This window comes from Brassica napus, unplaced genomic scaffold, assembly GCF_020379485.1.
Source record: "Brassica napus cultivar Da-Ae unplaced genomic scaffold, Da-Ae ScsIHWf_197;HRSCAF=349, whole genome shotgun sequence".
Taxonomy (NCBI): domain Eukaryota; kingdom Viridiplantae; phylum Streptophyta; class Magnoliopsida; order Brassicales; family Brassicaceae; genus Brassica; species Brassica napus.
In genome coordinates, this window is record NW_026015395.1 from 1 (window position 1) to 17,401 (window position 17,401).

Here is a 17,401-nt window from a genome sequence, read left to right on the forward strand (position 1 = left end):
GGGCATTGGAAGAGCAGAACCCACCACTATCCTCTTTCGGAGAATGCCACTATCCGTTCGGAGAATGCCACTATCCTTGCTGAGTTTGGCATCCCAGAAGAAGTTCAACACCGAGATTATCAGAGCTAGATCGTTTGATGTCTTCGAGTTCATCTTAGTTTATTTCGGCTTTTTAAAGCTTTCGAATGTAATGTTTTTTTTTATTTCGGTTGTGAATTTTAAAAATGAATTTTTTGTTTTTAACTTTATGAATGTTTTTTTCCTATTTCGGTTTTTATGAATTTAAATTTTATAATATTATTAGTTTTTAAATTTCTGATTTTTTAAATTTATTAATATCAAAAAATATATAAAATGCAAAATTAATTAAAAAATAAATGGGTATATACCGAACGGACAGTGGTCGTCGGAATATACCGACGGACATATATCCGTCGGTAAATTACGGAATATACCGACGACCGTTGTCCGTCGGAATCCACTGAGGAACACTCTACGTCGGAAGTGTCCGAGGAACGTTCTCCGTCGGTCGTAGTGTTTTTCGATGAACTCTGGTCTCGTAGTCTGCAATCGTAATATCGTCGGAAGTTCGTCAGAATGACGTTTCTCGGTATTCGTCATAAAGTCGTCGGAAGTTCTGACGAAATTCCGACGAATTTTTTTTTTTTCCGACGAAACGATACCGACGGACGGGTTCGTCGGAAATTCGTCGGAATTGGTCAATTCCGACGAATTTCCGACGATTTCGGCCATCAGAATCTCCCTGTTTTCTTGTAGTGATACCAGTCATTCACAGAAACCCAAATTCGTCAATTTTCTACTGTTTTCTCTCACACAAAAATTAGCAAAACAACGTTTGCATCTATAAAATATTTATGTATCTCATCTCAAATTGACTGAAACCATCCATCACTACCATGGAAAACGAACGCTTCATCGCGTCGATTTCATATCCAGATAAAGAGGTCTTACCTGAAATCGAACTCCTTTCATCAAGATCACCACGATCCCGATTCATCTGCGTATAAATCCAACGTAGAGTTAGCAGAAGCAGCGGCGGTAGACAGGTGGTGATGACAGGAAACATCGCCGTGATTGTGGAAACTATAACCTTAGATGCCATTGAATTTTTGATGTCAGATAGATTCTCGTCTCTTGTCATCTTCTTCCCTTGCAGTACACAACCCAGGAATTGAAATTAGGGTTTACTGATTTCAGAAATTCAATTACAAATAATCAAAGAAATATGAAAGTACTGTTTTGATGATAAAAAATAATCGAATCATATGAGTAAATGTTACTATCTATTTTAGGGGGATTATTAGATTGATACAAAATATATTATTTAAAATTATATGAAAAGCGTGTGTGCACATTTAGTCATAACATGTTGAATAGGTTCAAAATAATATGCCTTGGTAGAATTTAAATATGACTCTGTTTTAAATAGATTAGATACCTCGTTATAATAATTTTTAAAAAATCCTTTTGGTTCTTGATATATAGTCCATGTTTTTCTGGAAGAGGAAAAAAAATCTAATCTATGCATACATCTGGATAATATATTTTTAATACTCTTATTAGAGTTTGATCTAGTGATATGGATAGCTGACAACATAAAAAAATACTTTTTTTCAGAGATAATAAGATTTACTAATGTTTTCATGTATTTAATAAAAGTTTATAGTTTATAAAAAACACAAAAAAAGTATAAAATTTTGAACTTCAACGGAATGGCAGAAATATCATTTAAAAAAAATTTGTTGATGATGAACTGTAATTAATTAATGTTATATAAGTGTTTGTAGATTGTGTGCAGTGTTTTAGGAAACAAAATAAAACATGATTAATAAATTTATTTCACTTGAATAATAAAAGGTGGATAATATTTTCAAAATAAATCTCATCTTATATATTAAAAACAGAAGTCATAAACCTTAATTCATGTGTGATGATTTTTTTTTTAAATGGACCTAAAGAACATATTCCTAAAACTCTTATATATTAAAACAGAAGTCATAACCTTGATTCATTTGTGATTTCTTAAAAAATATACTAATGGACATATTCATAAAAACTCATGTTACATTTAATATCTAATCTTATCATTTAAATTTTGACCTACCAGAAATTTTTTATGGACTATCAATAATTGAATTTAAATAATAGATAATCAATTGGATTTATAGATAGGTTAAATTAAATAGATATATAATTTAACGTTGTAATACTATACCTGTATATGCTAAATATTTAAATATTTATCGATGTTAACTTTTAAAATTATAAAGATAATTTTTTAAAATAACAAAAATCATATTATCTAATAATGATTAATCTTTATATATTAAACAGAAGTCATAACCTTGATTCATTTGTGATTTCTTAAAAAATATATAACTAAATGGACATATTCATAAAAACTCATGTTAACATTAATATATAATCTTATCATTTAAATTTTTGACCTACCAAAATTTTTTATTGGACTATCAATAATTGGATTTAAATAATAGATGATCAATTGAATTTATAGATAGGTTAAATTAAATAGATATAATTTAATTTAACGTTGTAATACTATACCTCTATATGCTAAATATTAAATATTTATTTATCGATGTTAACTTTTAAAATTATAAAGATAATTTTTTAAATAACAAAATCATATTATCTAATAATGATTTATTTTTTTTTTTTTTTATTAGATAATGATGATTAATCTTTACTACCTTAAACCAATGAAAACAATTTTTAACTATATAGTTTATTTTAAAAATTAAAAAAAAAACTAAATGTTTTAATTATTTACTCGATAATATAAATCTATGAAGCGAAAAGTTTTAATTTTAAAAAATAAATTTCTAAATTTGTGAATATTACAATATCTTTGAATATGACAATAAAACAATATTTTACTAATCTTTATATATATAGTTACGATTTTAATAATGAAATAATAATCCGAAAATATATATATAGAAGAATAACAAATACATGTGAAAGTTTGAAATAATCTATTCAATGAAAAAAATATACAGTAAAATTATTATGTTTTAAAAATTGATAGACACATATATATTATAATATATACCAATTTAGAATTGAAAATAAAATATTTAGATATAATAAATGAAACAAAAACAAAAACTCGCGCGGTTGCGCGGATCGAGATCTAGTCTTATATATTAAAACAGAAGTCACAATCTTGATTCATGTGTGATTTTATTTTTTTAAATGGACCTAATGGACATATTCCTAGAAAGTCATGTTTACATTTAATCTCTAATCTTATATCATTTAAATTTTGGGTTTACCAGAAATTTTTATTCGGCTATCAATAATTGGATTAAAACAATAGACGATCCATTAGATTTATAGATAGTATAAATTAAATAGATATAATTTAATATTGTAATACTATACCTCCATATGTTAATTATTTAAATATTTATCGATGTTAACTTTTAAAATTATAAAGATTTTTTTAAATAACAAAATCATATTATTTAACAATGATTATCTTTACTTACTTACTACAAGCCTTAAACCAATGAAAACAATTTAAACTATATTGTTTATATTTAAAAATTAAGCAAAAACTAAATATTTAATTATTTAACTCGATAATATAAATCTATGAAGCGAAAAGTTTGATGATTTTTTTAAAAACATTCAAAATTTATGAAATGTTACAATAATATTTTTGAATATGACAATAAAACAATATTTTACTAATAATTATATATATAGTTACGATTTTAATAATGAAATAATAATCCAAAATATATATAGAAGAAAATACAAATAATGTGAAAGTTTGAAACAATCTATTCAATGAAAAAAATATAACGTAAACTTATTATATTTTATAATTGATAGACACATATATATTATAATATATACCAATTTAGAATTGAAAACGAAATGTTTATATAAAATAAATGAAAACAAAAGTCCGCGCGGTTGCGCGGATCGAGATCTAGTATATATTAATCCTGGAGCATTACAAACATTTTTTCTGTCACGTGTCATGATTAGGATGATTCTTAGAATCTTTAGAAAAAAAAGTTGGTCCATATAAATATATATTATATTTTTATTAAACTAATTATCAAATTGATTAGTAGCGTACTAAAGAATATTCTTAATTATTTTCCTAAATAAAGGTTACGGAATCACCTCCGCCGTGACGCCGCAGTTAACATGGTCCACGTGTTGGTTTCTGGTGGTTTCCTCTCCTCTTCTCGGTTATCGTTTTCAAACACCACCATCGGATCTGACGGCGTGCAGTCGCTTGTAAGATCGGATTTTTTTCCGGCATGAGTTGAAGTGTCACGACTCCAGTTGGTTCCCCCCCATCCCGATCATCATACAGTCAGATCTGGTCTTTCCTTCCTCGACACGTGGTGTTGTTATTCTTTGAAACCTTAATGTACTTTCGTTGGTTCGTTTGCTCAGATTGTAAGAGTTCTTGTTGTTGTCTCCTGCATCGCATGGCTGACCAGTCGTCGGTTTTTGGAGCGATCGGACGGTAACGGAGCATGAGAGTGTCAAGGAAAACCTTATCCTATCCTGCGCCTTACCCGCGTACGTATCTTAGCGTTCCCCAACCACTCATCTTGATTCATCTCACCATCTTTCTCTCCCTCTTCTCAAACACACTCTCTCTCTCTCTATATAGTGTTTTCCGTGTCCTCTCGTCTCTCTCTCTCGTTGAGCCGAAATAGTAAAGGAGGAGGAATGGTAATTCGCCACGTGGTTCTAGGGTTAGCGCATATAATACATTTAAATCATTGGATAGTCTCTGTGTATCTTTCTGTTCTGTGTCCATCTTTTGCACCATGGAGAAAAGTTAGAGAGAGGTGAGAGAATCAATTTCTCTCTGTACTCTCTCCCCACCGACTCTTCTTTCTCTCGGAAGCTCTCTTTTGCTCTGTTTTTCCGGTGGCGGACGGCCCTCGACCGTCGGTCGCCACCTTGCACCGTTCTCCTGTCGCTCCCTTGCACGTCTCTCTGTTTCTCGCTTTTCTCTCTGGTTTGACGGCCATCTCCTGCAGCCGCTCAGCCTCGTCCTGCTCGATGAATCAAGGGCTCGGGATCACGTCGGATCTAAGCGGCCGGATCCGTCGGACTAAGTGGTGTGAGTCCCGTCCCCTGGAGTGTGTTGGCGATGCTGTGGTTGGTCCTCCGTCTATAGGAAGCGTGGATTTGGTTATAGATCTGGTAGTCGGTGGTGGTTGAAATCTGGGTCAGATCCAACCCGGAGTGCTTGTCGGACTCGTAGCGCGTCGCTGCCGTTGCCTCTCTGCCACTGAGATGTCTCTAACTCTAACCTTCCCTCCCCTATCTCCCAGATCTGTGCTGCTCTGCTTGGACTTCCCCCATCCTTATCCTCGGATTTTCGATGAAAGGCGAGTTGAGGCACTCGCCGGGGACTCCTTTTTCTCGTCTGCTTCATCTAGCTTCAAGCATGATGGCCTGTTTATGTTTTTGCCGTCTGTTGATAGGAGTTCTTTTTCTCCCCTGTGGCTCACAATTTTGGAAGGAGATCGACTGTCGGTGTTTCATGGCTCTTCTTCCTCGTTCAGAAGCCGTTATTTTTTTGAGTCTCCTGGTTGTGTGAAGGGACTGGAGTCGGGTGCTGTGAACCTCCGCTTGCTTCGCTTCCGCCAGGTTATCTCCGGCGTCCATTTGCTCGTTTCTCCTTGTTGGTTTAAGGTGTTCAGAAACTCGTCACGTTGATCTCTGGAGCTACTTTCGGCGTCTGGAGTGGTTTTCCCTACTAGAATATGGCTGGACCGGGACCTAGTCAACCCCGCTTCGCCTGATTGTTTAGCTCGGGATCGCCTTCGGGATAGGCTTCGGCCCCTAAGCCTATTCTCCGGCTGAATTGCTCTCTGATTTATGCTCTTGGTACAGGTAACGGCTTCAAGATAAAGCATCGATCAACTAGAATTGCAATGATGCTATTGAATTAGTTTTGTCAAGCTTTAATAAATCAAACCCTCGGGTGATGGTTGAATCTTCATGTCACTGAATGTCATTTTTATCCTTTTTTTTTTTTGGGGCACTCACTGACCTTTGCTTTATTAGCTTATCAAAAAAAAAAAAATCTTTTCCACCATATTTATGTCTCTTTTCCTTCTTTATTTTAATACTTGAGATAAGAGAGTAACAAGTTAAATATTATCTATACTTTTGATAACGATTCAGAACAGAACACTATTTTATTTTTTTGCACATCATGCATGATTCAGAACAACAAGTCCCAGGTTTCATTCTTTTGAAAGTTCCCACAATTACAATCTGTTAATTATCTTGGAGTTTAATATTAATTAATTTAGTATTTATAAAATCATGTTAACCAGTCATGCATATCGATTAACGCTACACATACACACGCACTTGTACACACAATTAAGGTCGGATAGATTTTTGGAACAATTTTAAATACTATCAGCCAATCTCGATTTTTTAAAAATGGTGAGTCGGCAAAAAAATAAATACAAATCAACTCTTTGTATGATGTCTATAGGTGTAGGTATGTACAAGAGCCTGTGTTTTGTTGTGAATGAGAGATTTATTTTTCTTAATTTTTATCTAGCTAAAACATGGACTACTACTAATTATAGTTTTAATTTTGGAACTAGTGGGTGTTATTGGTTTGGGAGTTTAATGGAATTTGATAGAATGTAAATCTCAAAATAAATCCACTGTTATTCAATTGGGTTTGATGAATGTGAACTAAAATCCAGTGTTATTGGATTAGAATTTGTTAAATATACTAGATCCATTGTCCGCGCTACGCGCGGATTATGTATTTTTAATTTATTCTCTCTCTATATTTTAATTGCTTAGCAAAGTTTGAAAGACAGAAGTTTGGTTTTAGATTTTGTAGAGAATTATAAATTTTTTTTAAAAAAACTGATAAAATTGTTAAAAATGTAAATAATAGACCAATGTATCAAGTTGTGCGGGAAAAAAATAACATCCGAATGATGCATGAATTAACAGTCACTCTTTGCTGCATGCTTTTGCATGATCTATTATTCGTCCTTTGAAATGCTTTATGTATCATTTGATTTGTTGTGAAGTAGAAATTTGTTGCTGGTGATGAACTGAGTAGAAGTTTGCCTGAAAAATATTGGATATTATTGTTCTGTTGAGGGGAAAAAATTTAGATTGGTATTATTTTTTGATGTGTTTAAGAAAATGATTTACCTTGGAAAAGTTTAGGAATTATGCTTGTGATGATGACAACTTTAAATTCTCTATCCTTCTTGCTTTGTAGGATGATAAAATCTGCTGCTTGCTTGTCGCATAGTATGAGTTTAAACCATGTCGACCTGGATAGAGGTGTATGTATGAGGAGAATTATGATTTTTTTTTACATATTGTGTTAGACTGACCTGTTCAGCCGTAGACCAATCGCGGCATCAATATTGATTCCTGGGTGGTACTGATTTCTTTTTTTTGTATTATGAGTATCTTCTTCCCGACGACATCTGCACACATTGATTTTGAGTTAGACAAAAATCAATGTTTGTTAAATTGATATTGGGCTGACTTACTACTAACCTGGTAAGTAGGTAGGTGTACTGGCTAAGCGCAATAGATTTTTGTAATTCTGAGGAGAGAATTGGGAACTGGAAATATTGCATGCACCGATGTCTGTAACTTTCGATGTTGTTGTCTTGTGGTCGATCCGAATGTAATACGGCAGCTGGGTGAGTTTTTTCGATGTCGTGAATTATGTATGACAGAATCCTGAAAATTCATATATATCTCCCTCAGTTAAATTTTTTGGGTAATTTGGCTGAATGTTTCCGGTGAGCCAACCTTCTAATAGTTGTCCCTGAATGTGAACAAATTTATTGTGCCGAACCAATTAAGTAAAATAGTGAGTAGTTTAAAAAAACCAAATACATATATATGTATATGTTAAAGTTTTAATAAAGGCTTACATGGTGGTCGTAGCACATGAACCCGATGCAAATTTGAGTATTATCTGTTTCGTCTTTCCTGATGTCCCAAACACTTTTTATACATACCGTGATAGGGCGCACTGAAATCCTTTCCTGAAATTGGTGGATTCTTTGAGGATGTGTGTTGCATGTGAGATGTCACTGTAAAACATGCGATTTTAGTTAAGGGCATACATTCTTTAGAACTTTACAAAAGAAACAATCTTCTGGGATTAACACTTTAGGTTAGTTTTACTGTTTGGTTCTCTTAAAACATATATTAAATTATACATAATCTTACTAATAAATATATTATTTTTGAATTGAAAAAGTAAATGTTATCTAATATATTCAAATAATAACCAAATAATAGAGATATTATATATCAAAAATTATACCTATAATGAAATGGCTTATTGCATAGCTAATATTTTGCAAGTTTTTTTAAGAAATACAATTTTGAACAACTTTGTACCAAATATATTTATTAAATTAAGTAATTAAACTAAATTTGGATCAAAATATATATAGCATTGTTCTATTTATTTATGTAGTTGTGCAATGGACATGTTATTTCAAATATAGCAACTTTTATATGAAATGGATTTATAATATTAGCATCATATCTTTTATTTTAATTTATTCAAGTTACAAATATTAATAAGTAAGCAATAACAAATCTTCTTCAAATCTTTGATTCCTTTTTTCTGGAAACAAATTTTCCAAAATTAATTATTTATCTATCAGAAATTTACGCTGCAATTAAATTTAATTTAGTTTTAGTGAAGCCTGAAGAAACTGTCATCAAAATATGTTACAGTTAATGATATTAAAAATTTGCATTGTTATATTAGGAAAATAAATTTTGTTATTATTTAAAATAAATTAGAAAGAGTATTACTATTTCCTGTATGCATATTCTAAAATAATATATTCGGTTATAATTTTTATGTTTTAATAATAGTATCTGAAATATTTACAATAAAAAATATGTCAAATCGAATTGCTAATATTTTCCAGTTTTTTTAAGAAGTACAATTTTATATATATTTGCACTATTAATATATGACTATTAATATATTTAACCACACAAAACAGTATTATATGAAATAAATAAATAACAATAGGCACCAAAGCAACATGCACGAAATCAATGTTCTAAAAATCAGAGCAACAGCAAGAAATTGTATTAGACAATAGGCAGGGGGTTGTAGGATTTGTATTAGACAACAGGCACCAAAGCAACAGTATAATGTATGTGAACCTATAATTACATTTTAGTATTTTACGTTCTGTTTATATTCAATTCTTTCATATTTGATTTTTTTTTTTTTGCAGAATCCACTAACTGAAACTAAATTATGGTTTAATTGGATTGGATATTCCAATTCCTTGATCAAAAAGAAAATTAACACACCTTTGAAAACAACAAAATTGTTGGATCCTTCAAAAAAAAAAAAATTCTGAGAGAAAGAGTTTGGAGATTATATAGTTACATGCAGTTTCTATGGTTGATCTTTGGGTGGTTATCCATTTCGTTGAAACAACGATCTTTTCACCAACCTATTATCAATGAGATATATGTCTTCCACTTTCTTATTCAAGAAGGAAAAGCCATAAAAAGTTAAAGAGAGATTTGTACGTTAAAGAGATCAAAACAGCTATGTTGAAACCAATCTACACAATAGTAAACAAAATGAGAATGGCCAAATATTAGTTGGACAATACCTGTTCGAAGTAGAAGTGAATTAGAGAGAAGCGTTGGGCTGAGGGAGGCGTTGAAGATTAGTTAGGTTAAGGTTTTTTCTTTCTAAGCATAAGAATATATGATACATGTGAATGTGGCAAATTTCCTTAAGTTTCGCAAGCGTAAATATCTCTATTATTTGTCACCGTGAATGTGGCACATTTCCTAAATTTCATAAATGTGTATAATTGATTTAAGGAATATAGAATCCTGATAAGAAATCATGGCATAATTGATTAAAAAAGATACAGAAAATCAATCTATTTTTATTTTGCTCAGATATGTAAAAGTCAACAAAGATTCTAAGAAACAATAGAGATTATAAGAAGATAGTTAAAATTATTGAAATGCAAAGTCTGAAAATGAAAAAACTGAGCATTGTCTTTAACGTAACCAAAAAGTACTTAAACTGCAGGAAATTTAAAAAAACCAATTCAGTACTTAAACTGCATCAATGAACCGAGGCTCTAATTCTCACATCTTGGGCGTTTAGCTGTCTCTGGATCAGCACTGCTACACGCCCGCTTACTCTCCTCATCTGCAGAGTCTCCACGGCCTTTGGGAGGTTCAAAGACGTCGTCTCCAGACTGCGTTGCTTCCTCGGACATTGCAGCAATGTCATTTCCAACTGAGGCTTCCGTGGGTGATGGTGTGTCTAGAGGAGGATCTTGGTGACAGTTATCGCTCGAGTATATTGCCTGAGAAGTTGTGGTCAGTAACTTTCACACAGAACTTATGTGTCTGTCGTCCGATGGTGCTGATTAGAGCTTCCGGGACATGCACCTCATGGTCAGCTCCTTCGCTTTTATTAGCCTTACATTCAAGTTAGTAGTGTCAGTTTAAATAATTTGGGAGATTAGCAACAACGAAAAAAGTTAAAAAAATCATTTGAGATTATAAACTGGTGTTAGTTACCTAGTTACCTCAAAGTAGCTGCTAACTAACTCGGATGCATGCCTCCCAGTCAACTCCCGATCAGCATCTCCAAGTAGGACAAAGAAAACTTGTTCACTGTTGTCATAAACAGAAATTTTTTGCACGGTACCTGTTGTGAAAGAATAAGAAACTAACGTCAAAATTTTAATAATCAAAAACTAATACTATTGAAACCATAATTGAATATTAAGGCGAGATAACATACTGTGGAACGCCAGCTGTTAACCTTCCCACATTTTGTGTTTGTACAAATCAACGAACTTGGGCCATTGGTAGCCTTAGAATGGCACTCACTGCATGCAATGTAGTACCAAGTAGAGCCATGAACAACATCATCAATCGTAGCCGTGCACTCAAAAATGCAGCCTGCGAAAGTTTATAAGCATGAGATTAAAATATATTAGTGTTTCAAAATGAGTAAGTAATACAGCTTTACTTTTACCTTTGCAGATTCCTGAGTCATATAGGAGAATATCTGCTATAGTCAGTGTCTCACGCTTAGTGATGACGTTTTCGCTAACTTGATCAGCAATCTCTGGTTAGAGCCCAGCCTGAAACAAAATAAAAAGTAGTGCTTCAGTCAATCACTGCTATAAGTGTAAGTTTACGCTTCAGATGGATCTGTATAGAATAGATGCTGAAGACGGATATACATACCAGGTGAAATAATCCCTGGTTGGTTGGACATCATAGTCCATGAAGACCCGTGTGGAGGACATAGAGGATAAGGCAAGGGTACCTGTTCAATAATGTAAGAATCATTAAAAAGGATTGAGTGAAATTAGCAACTATTGATAAAGAAGAAAACGTTTTAGGAATGGTAAATAATTACCTCCGAGATGTTTAGTGTTAACAGTTGTGACCAAAAGCACTGTGGGAGTGTTTTCACAGGAGTTGAATTTCTTGCAAAAGTCTGTTGCAGTCTGGTCCCAAAGGTAGAGCTTCATCACAGGTCTACTGCAAAATAAACTCATAGGGATTTAAGAACTACCGAGAGATGATTTCTTGAAATAAAAGAACACACTTACTCATGCGACTGCACATGAATCATAATATGCCGAGTGGTAGCGATCTTCACATCGTCAAGGCTGGGACGCTCAATAAGAGTCTGTCCATCGACCAGCTTCATGTGGCCAATAACATCTATAACATTTACACGAAAAGAGTAAGTTATATGACTAATAAAACTCTAGAAACCAAATATTTGAACTACTTATTTAACCCTTAAAATATAGATTTCTTTACCTAAGCAGGAGGATAGACTAAAAACTACACACAAAGTAATGTAACTGAGAGATGATTTATAAAACTAATATGCTTACCATAGAGGTCACCTTTGAGATCACAGTTGGCTTCAAAATCTTCGTATGAATGAAACCTGAAACGGTCTTCATCAAAAGAGATGGGAATCTCGTGAAGAACCGACATTTCAGAGTTCCATGCGAAAGACACGGTTGCGACATGATCAGCAACCTGATACACCGGTTTGTTTTTCGATCCGTAGAAATTGATGAGTTTGTAAACTGATCCGCGTTTCATCTCAGGCAAGTACTTCTTAATTCGCCGCGGTGGGATGAATCCTTGAATAACAGTTCCCTGAAATAACAGATCACGAAATGAGAATGAAACCTCGGAACTAAAACAGAAACGAAACAAACACATAGATACGAAACAACTTCAGAATTAAAACATATATGAAACAAAACACTACTTTGAAACAACTTCAGAATTAAAACAGATACGAAACAAAACACTACTTTAACTAATTAATCAAGCGTATAATAGACATCTAAAAAAACCATCGAAACCCTACCTATCAAAAATTCTCGGAAACATAGATTTAATGATCTGGAAACTATTTTTGGAGAATCGACTAACCTGTTCGTCGATGGGGAGCATTTCGAGGCCAATCAGTGTCTTCTACACCGGGTTCCGAGCCTCCCAGAAATGGATGAGTCGGAAGCGAAGCTGAGTTTCGTGAGGACCTAGAGAGACATCCTTGAAGAACATGACCTTTTCATCAGAGTCAGAGGAGACATGAGACTTCCCATTTCGTTTCATCGCCATAGATCGAGCTTTGAGTGGTTCTAGGGTTTTGGTTTATATGAAATAAAGAAGATCAGTATATAAAGAAGGATGAAAAGGGGGAGTTGAAACGAAATCATTAAGGAGGTATTGATTGTGAAGAAGTGGCTCGATTAAATCTCGGCTTCTCTGCTCTTCGATCGAAGAAGACGAAGAGGTAGAGGCGATGAAAAGACGAAGAGGCAGAGGCGATGAGATTCTTATCCTTCGACGGAGCCTCCGAGGTTTCTTTTTTGTGATATGCATCAACATAAAAGTTTAATAAAGCCCTTTTGTAAATTACGGATGAAGCCCACAGAAGCCCACAACGCTCCAGACAAAACAGCACGGCGAGCCCGGGATGACGTGTCACATAAAACGCTCCTGATTGGCCTGAATTAAAAATCATACGTGGCACGCTCTCTGCTCAATATATCCGGCTTTTAGTATTGTAGATTTCATAGGAATTGAAATCACCTGCTATTCAATATTCAGATGAATTTTATTAGAATTGAGTTTTAATGGATTACTAGATTTTGACCCGCGCTTAGAAAGCGCGGGTTTGTTTGTTTTTCATTTATTAATCGAAAACTGATTTACAAATTACCATTATTTTTCATTTCGAACCATAACAATTGAGTTTTTAGGTTTTTATCATTTGTTTTTTTTCTCTTCAAAATATGGTATTTGTTCGAAATATGGTAACTGTTCTATAATAATGTTTGAGTTTTAAAATTTGTTTTCATATCTGACCTAGATTCATGTTTGAACCTATAGACCCGATACATTGTATATAATCCTGTTCGGATTTAATGAAAAATTTGTTAATTAAAAATCCGATATAACCCGGTAAAAACCTAAAAACTCACTATTAACCCGCGATCTGATACTATTGATCCGATAACAAAATATCTTATAGTACTTTTTTAAAAAATTGATTAAATTACTCATATATTTATTAATATTACATAAATTAGTGATTCCTTAGAATTTGATAAAATTTTATCATGTTATCTAAATAAAAAATGATAATATAAAATAACTTATTGATATGACAATATTAGTTTATTTTCGTTATTAATAACCTATTATAAGTTTGTGTTTGTATTTTAGATTTAAAAATTTATTTTAAGATAGTTTTTAAAATATTCTTGAACACTCGTAATTGCCATATTAATATTATGTATAAAATGACATTATACACTGAAAAATGATATTCAAATATGTATATGATATATGGTGTAGGATATACGATTTTGGTTTGTATTGAAAATATGTATAATATTCAAATGATCTATTTTGAATATTGATACGTATATTTAAGAAAATAATATTTCCATGTTTCTTAATTCATTTATTGTTCATAATATATTTATACTTATATTAAATTTAAAATTAATATATATTTTAAATATATATATAGGCCTATTATTTATAGATCCATTTAGGTGTATCTGTAGGCCCAAAATCAAAAGACTTAAATGCCATTAATGAATTTTATTAATTCTTTGTAAAAATAAGGGTATTTTTGAGAAAACTGCAATTTTCATTAAGGATATAATTTGAGAATGATCCTCTTTTAATGGTATTGATGATGTACTTTCCATAAAAAATAAGCCTAAACCAAATCCTAGACTTTTTATTTGGCTTTTGAAGTACTCATAGCTTCGTCTCTTCCTCATCCGTTCTTCACCACCTCGCTTCGCCTCCGACGTCTCCTCCGAGGACACCAAACTTTTCGCCAGATCCCTAACCACTCGGCGTTTCTCTCCTCCTCCACCGTGCACCTCCGTCACGCAGTCCTACAAACCTTCGGCTGGAACCTCGTCTGCTTTGAATGGAAACTCAAAAACCTGAAGAGCAGCCAGAAGAAGTTGTCTGAGGCTGAGCAACCTTGCACCTCCGTCTTGCAGTTTTTCCTCGTGCTTAACAGCTGAAGATTCATAGTCATATGTTGTTGGATACAGTTGGGAAAAAATCATGGAAGTTGTTGAGATCAAGCAACGACATCTGGTTGAAGAAAATAAAAAACCATTAAGCTTTTAAACGTTGGGAACCAAATGATGAGCCGTTCAAAAATCTTCTCCATATATCATGTGTTGATTCGTTACTAAACAGACTTTGTTACCTAGATTCTCTGAATATCAACGATTTTATATTTTTAAATCGTCTGTTTCTTATCTCGAAGATATCAACAAGTTTCTCTATATAAACTGTTTACATCAACTAGCTTAAAACACACCCAACAAACATGCAACTTATAAAGAAAAATCATTATGCAAACTGAAGTAACTTATTTTGTGTACCTTAATGGACAAAAACAATTCAATATATATTCATATGTTGTTTTTTTAAGACTTACACATCACTTTCCTTAATATTTTGCAGGTGTCTGATTGTTAGCAAGTATCTGACCAATCAGTAATATTTTGTAATGAAAATAAAACTAAATACATATCAAATAATTTAGATCTTTTTCAATTTTATTTATTATATTTATAATTTTTTATATATAAAATATAGATTTATAAAAACTTGGACCCCTTAATTAGTATTATACGGGAGGACACAGGGCTTGGACCCGGGGCGGTCGCACCGCTTGTCCCCCTGATAAGCCGGTCCTGAATCTGACTGTTCCGTACGATCGCCCTATCGCCATTATGGATAACATGTAAGTTATTTTTTCATTACTGCAATTCCTCTCTCAATTCTGTGAACTTTATATGTTTGTTTCGTTTCATAGATTATCTAGAGTTCTTTTGTTGTAAAATATTAATGCATAATTATTTCAAGACCCGTTTTGATATATTATAGCTTTGACTTGATTAGTTGTATGAAAAAGGAAACGTATTGATCTAACTCAAATAGTATTGACACGTCTTTGGAGAATTTCTTATATCTTTGGCCATATCTCAAATAGTCTTCCACGTTAACTCAAATAATTTTTTGAGTTTTTTTTTATTGTTGATTTGGAAACAAACTCCAATAAAATCCTTAACAAAAATCAAAATGTATTTCAAACCATTCTATTCAAATCCTTCTCACGATGAAAGACTCCACTCAAATCTATTAAAAGAATCCTAATTACAGTTATTTTTAATTCCACTAAACTTCCAAAACCAATAATATCCCCTTAGTTTTTCTCCCTTATCTATACTATTAAATCATGATCCTATTGTTTAATTTTACCTTAGTCTGCCATTTCTTTACTAACATTGCATGTTTCATTAAGGGCAATCAAGTAATATTAATAACACATCTATATTGGGCCATTTTTTTGGATCCAGTCCACTGTCCACATCAGATCTCTCTTGGGCCATTTGGGCCGATTAAGAAATCAGATCCAATTCTCACATTTTTTTTTCCTTTGAGCCATTGAGTCCAAGTTCAAATAATTTTTTTTTCAACCATTATTAATTATTTTTTCTTTTCTTAATATAATTTAAGCATTCATAAAAAAAATTGTTTTTTTCATTGAAAAGTATAAATTTTTATTAAAAGTATATAACTATTTTTATTAAAAATATTAACCACATAATAAAATTAATTTATCAGAGTTATACCAACTTAATTCATTAAAGAAATACAGTTTCATTTTTTAAACATAAATAGTCATTTAAAATGAAACACGATAAAGAAAAATAAAAAGTTTAAGTCTTTTATAAAATAAAACACAAATATATGAAATATGACGCTAAATATTTGTCAATTAAAAAAAAGGAAAATAAACCCGCGCTTTGAAAGCGCGGGTAAAAATCTAGTAACTCTCTTAAAACTGTATGACTTTGAGTCATAGATCGATGTATGTAACCTCTTCGTTATTTAAATTACAAATATGCTTTTGTAAAAATAAAAAAAAACCTTGACAACAAATATTCTTTGATTGTATAACATATTTGTCATGTATATATGTGTGTTTGCTGCATTAGTTTACCAAATACAAAACATTGAAATTGGTTCGACTTAAGACTAATAAAAATAGTTTATACGTGAATATAAAATCTTTTGAAATATATTTACAAAAGAGACACATTTAAGCAACACTAGCATTCTCTTTACGGCGTACGTTGCATATGCCATACAACAATTACAGTTTGATCCGGATTTTAAAATAAGAAAATTAATTAATTTTACCGTATATATATTAATTGAATTTTAGAAATTTAAATTTTATATTAATTTTATTATATTATTTGGTGTATATGAAAAATGTTTCATAGATTTTAAATGTGGTTTTAGATATAATTTTAGTAAATACTATCAAAATATATTGAAGTGTTCAAGAAATAGAGGTAAACTCAATTGTGAATATAAAAGTAATAATATAAATGTACTTATATAAATTGTATATATGTAAATTATTAATTTATGAACTTAATGAAATCATATAATTGCGTAAATTTTTCAAAAAGTTTATTATTTTTTTTAATTTAACCAGCCCAATTCGAAACTGACAAAATTTATTAATTAATTTATCATGTTTATTAATTTATTTATTATTAATTTATAGAATATGTATTTGATGTTGTCTTGAATAATAACAGTTGCCAAATTACACGAAATGTAAAAGAGTGCACTTAAAATATTTCATACATTTTAGCCACATGTTGATATGGAACTCGGTTGGGCTGGACACAAAACTAAAGGATAAGTTAAGTCCGTATTAATTTGGCGAAAAATAAGCCCA

At 31.9% G+C, this 17,401-nt stretch overlaps 1 protein-coding gene and 1 long non-coding RNA gene across 2 annotated transcripts; both read right to left on the minus strand.

The window, feature by feature from the left end:
• Positions 1–10,458: 10,458 nt before the first annotated feature.
• Positions 10,459–11,004, minus strand: LOC125599746. Its single transcript, XR_007333447.1, has 3 exons — positions 10,856–11,004; positions 10,638–10,759; positions 10,459–10,527 (listed from the first exon to the last, which is right to left on the minus strand). It is a non-coding gene; the product is annotated as an uncharacterized LOC125599746 (long non-coding RNA).
• Positions 11,005–11,134: 130 nt separating this feature from the next.
• LOC106364136 lies at positions 11,135–15,882 on the minus strand. Its single transcript, XM_048772859.1, has 7 exons — positions 14,351–15,882; positions 12,529–13,191; positions 11,973–12,246; positions 11,679–11,793; positions 11,483–11,607; positions 11,308–11,389; positions 11,135–11,201 (listed from the first exon to the last, which is right to left on the minus strand). Exons 2-7 carry the CDS (start codon positions 12,547–12,549, stop codon positions 11,135–11,137), a joined length of 684 nt encoding a protein of 227 aa, XP_048628816.1. The 5' UTR covers positions 12,550–13,191; positions 14,351–15,882.
• Positions 15,883–17,401: the final 1,519 nt, after the last annotated feature.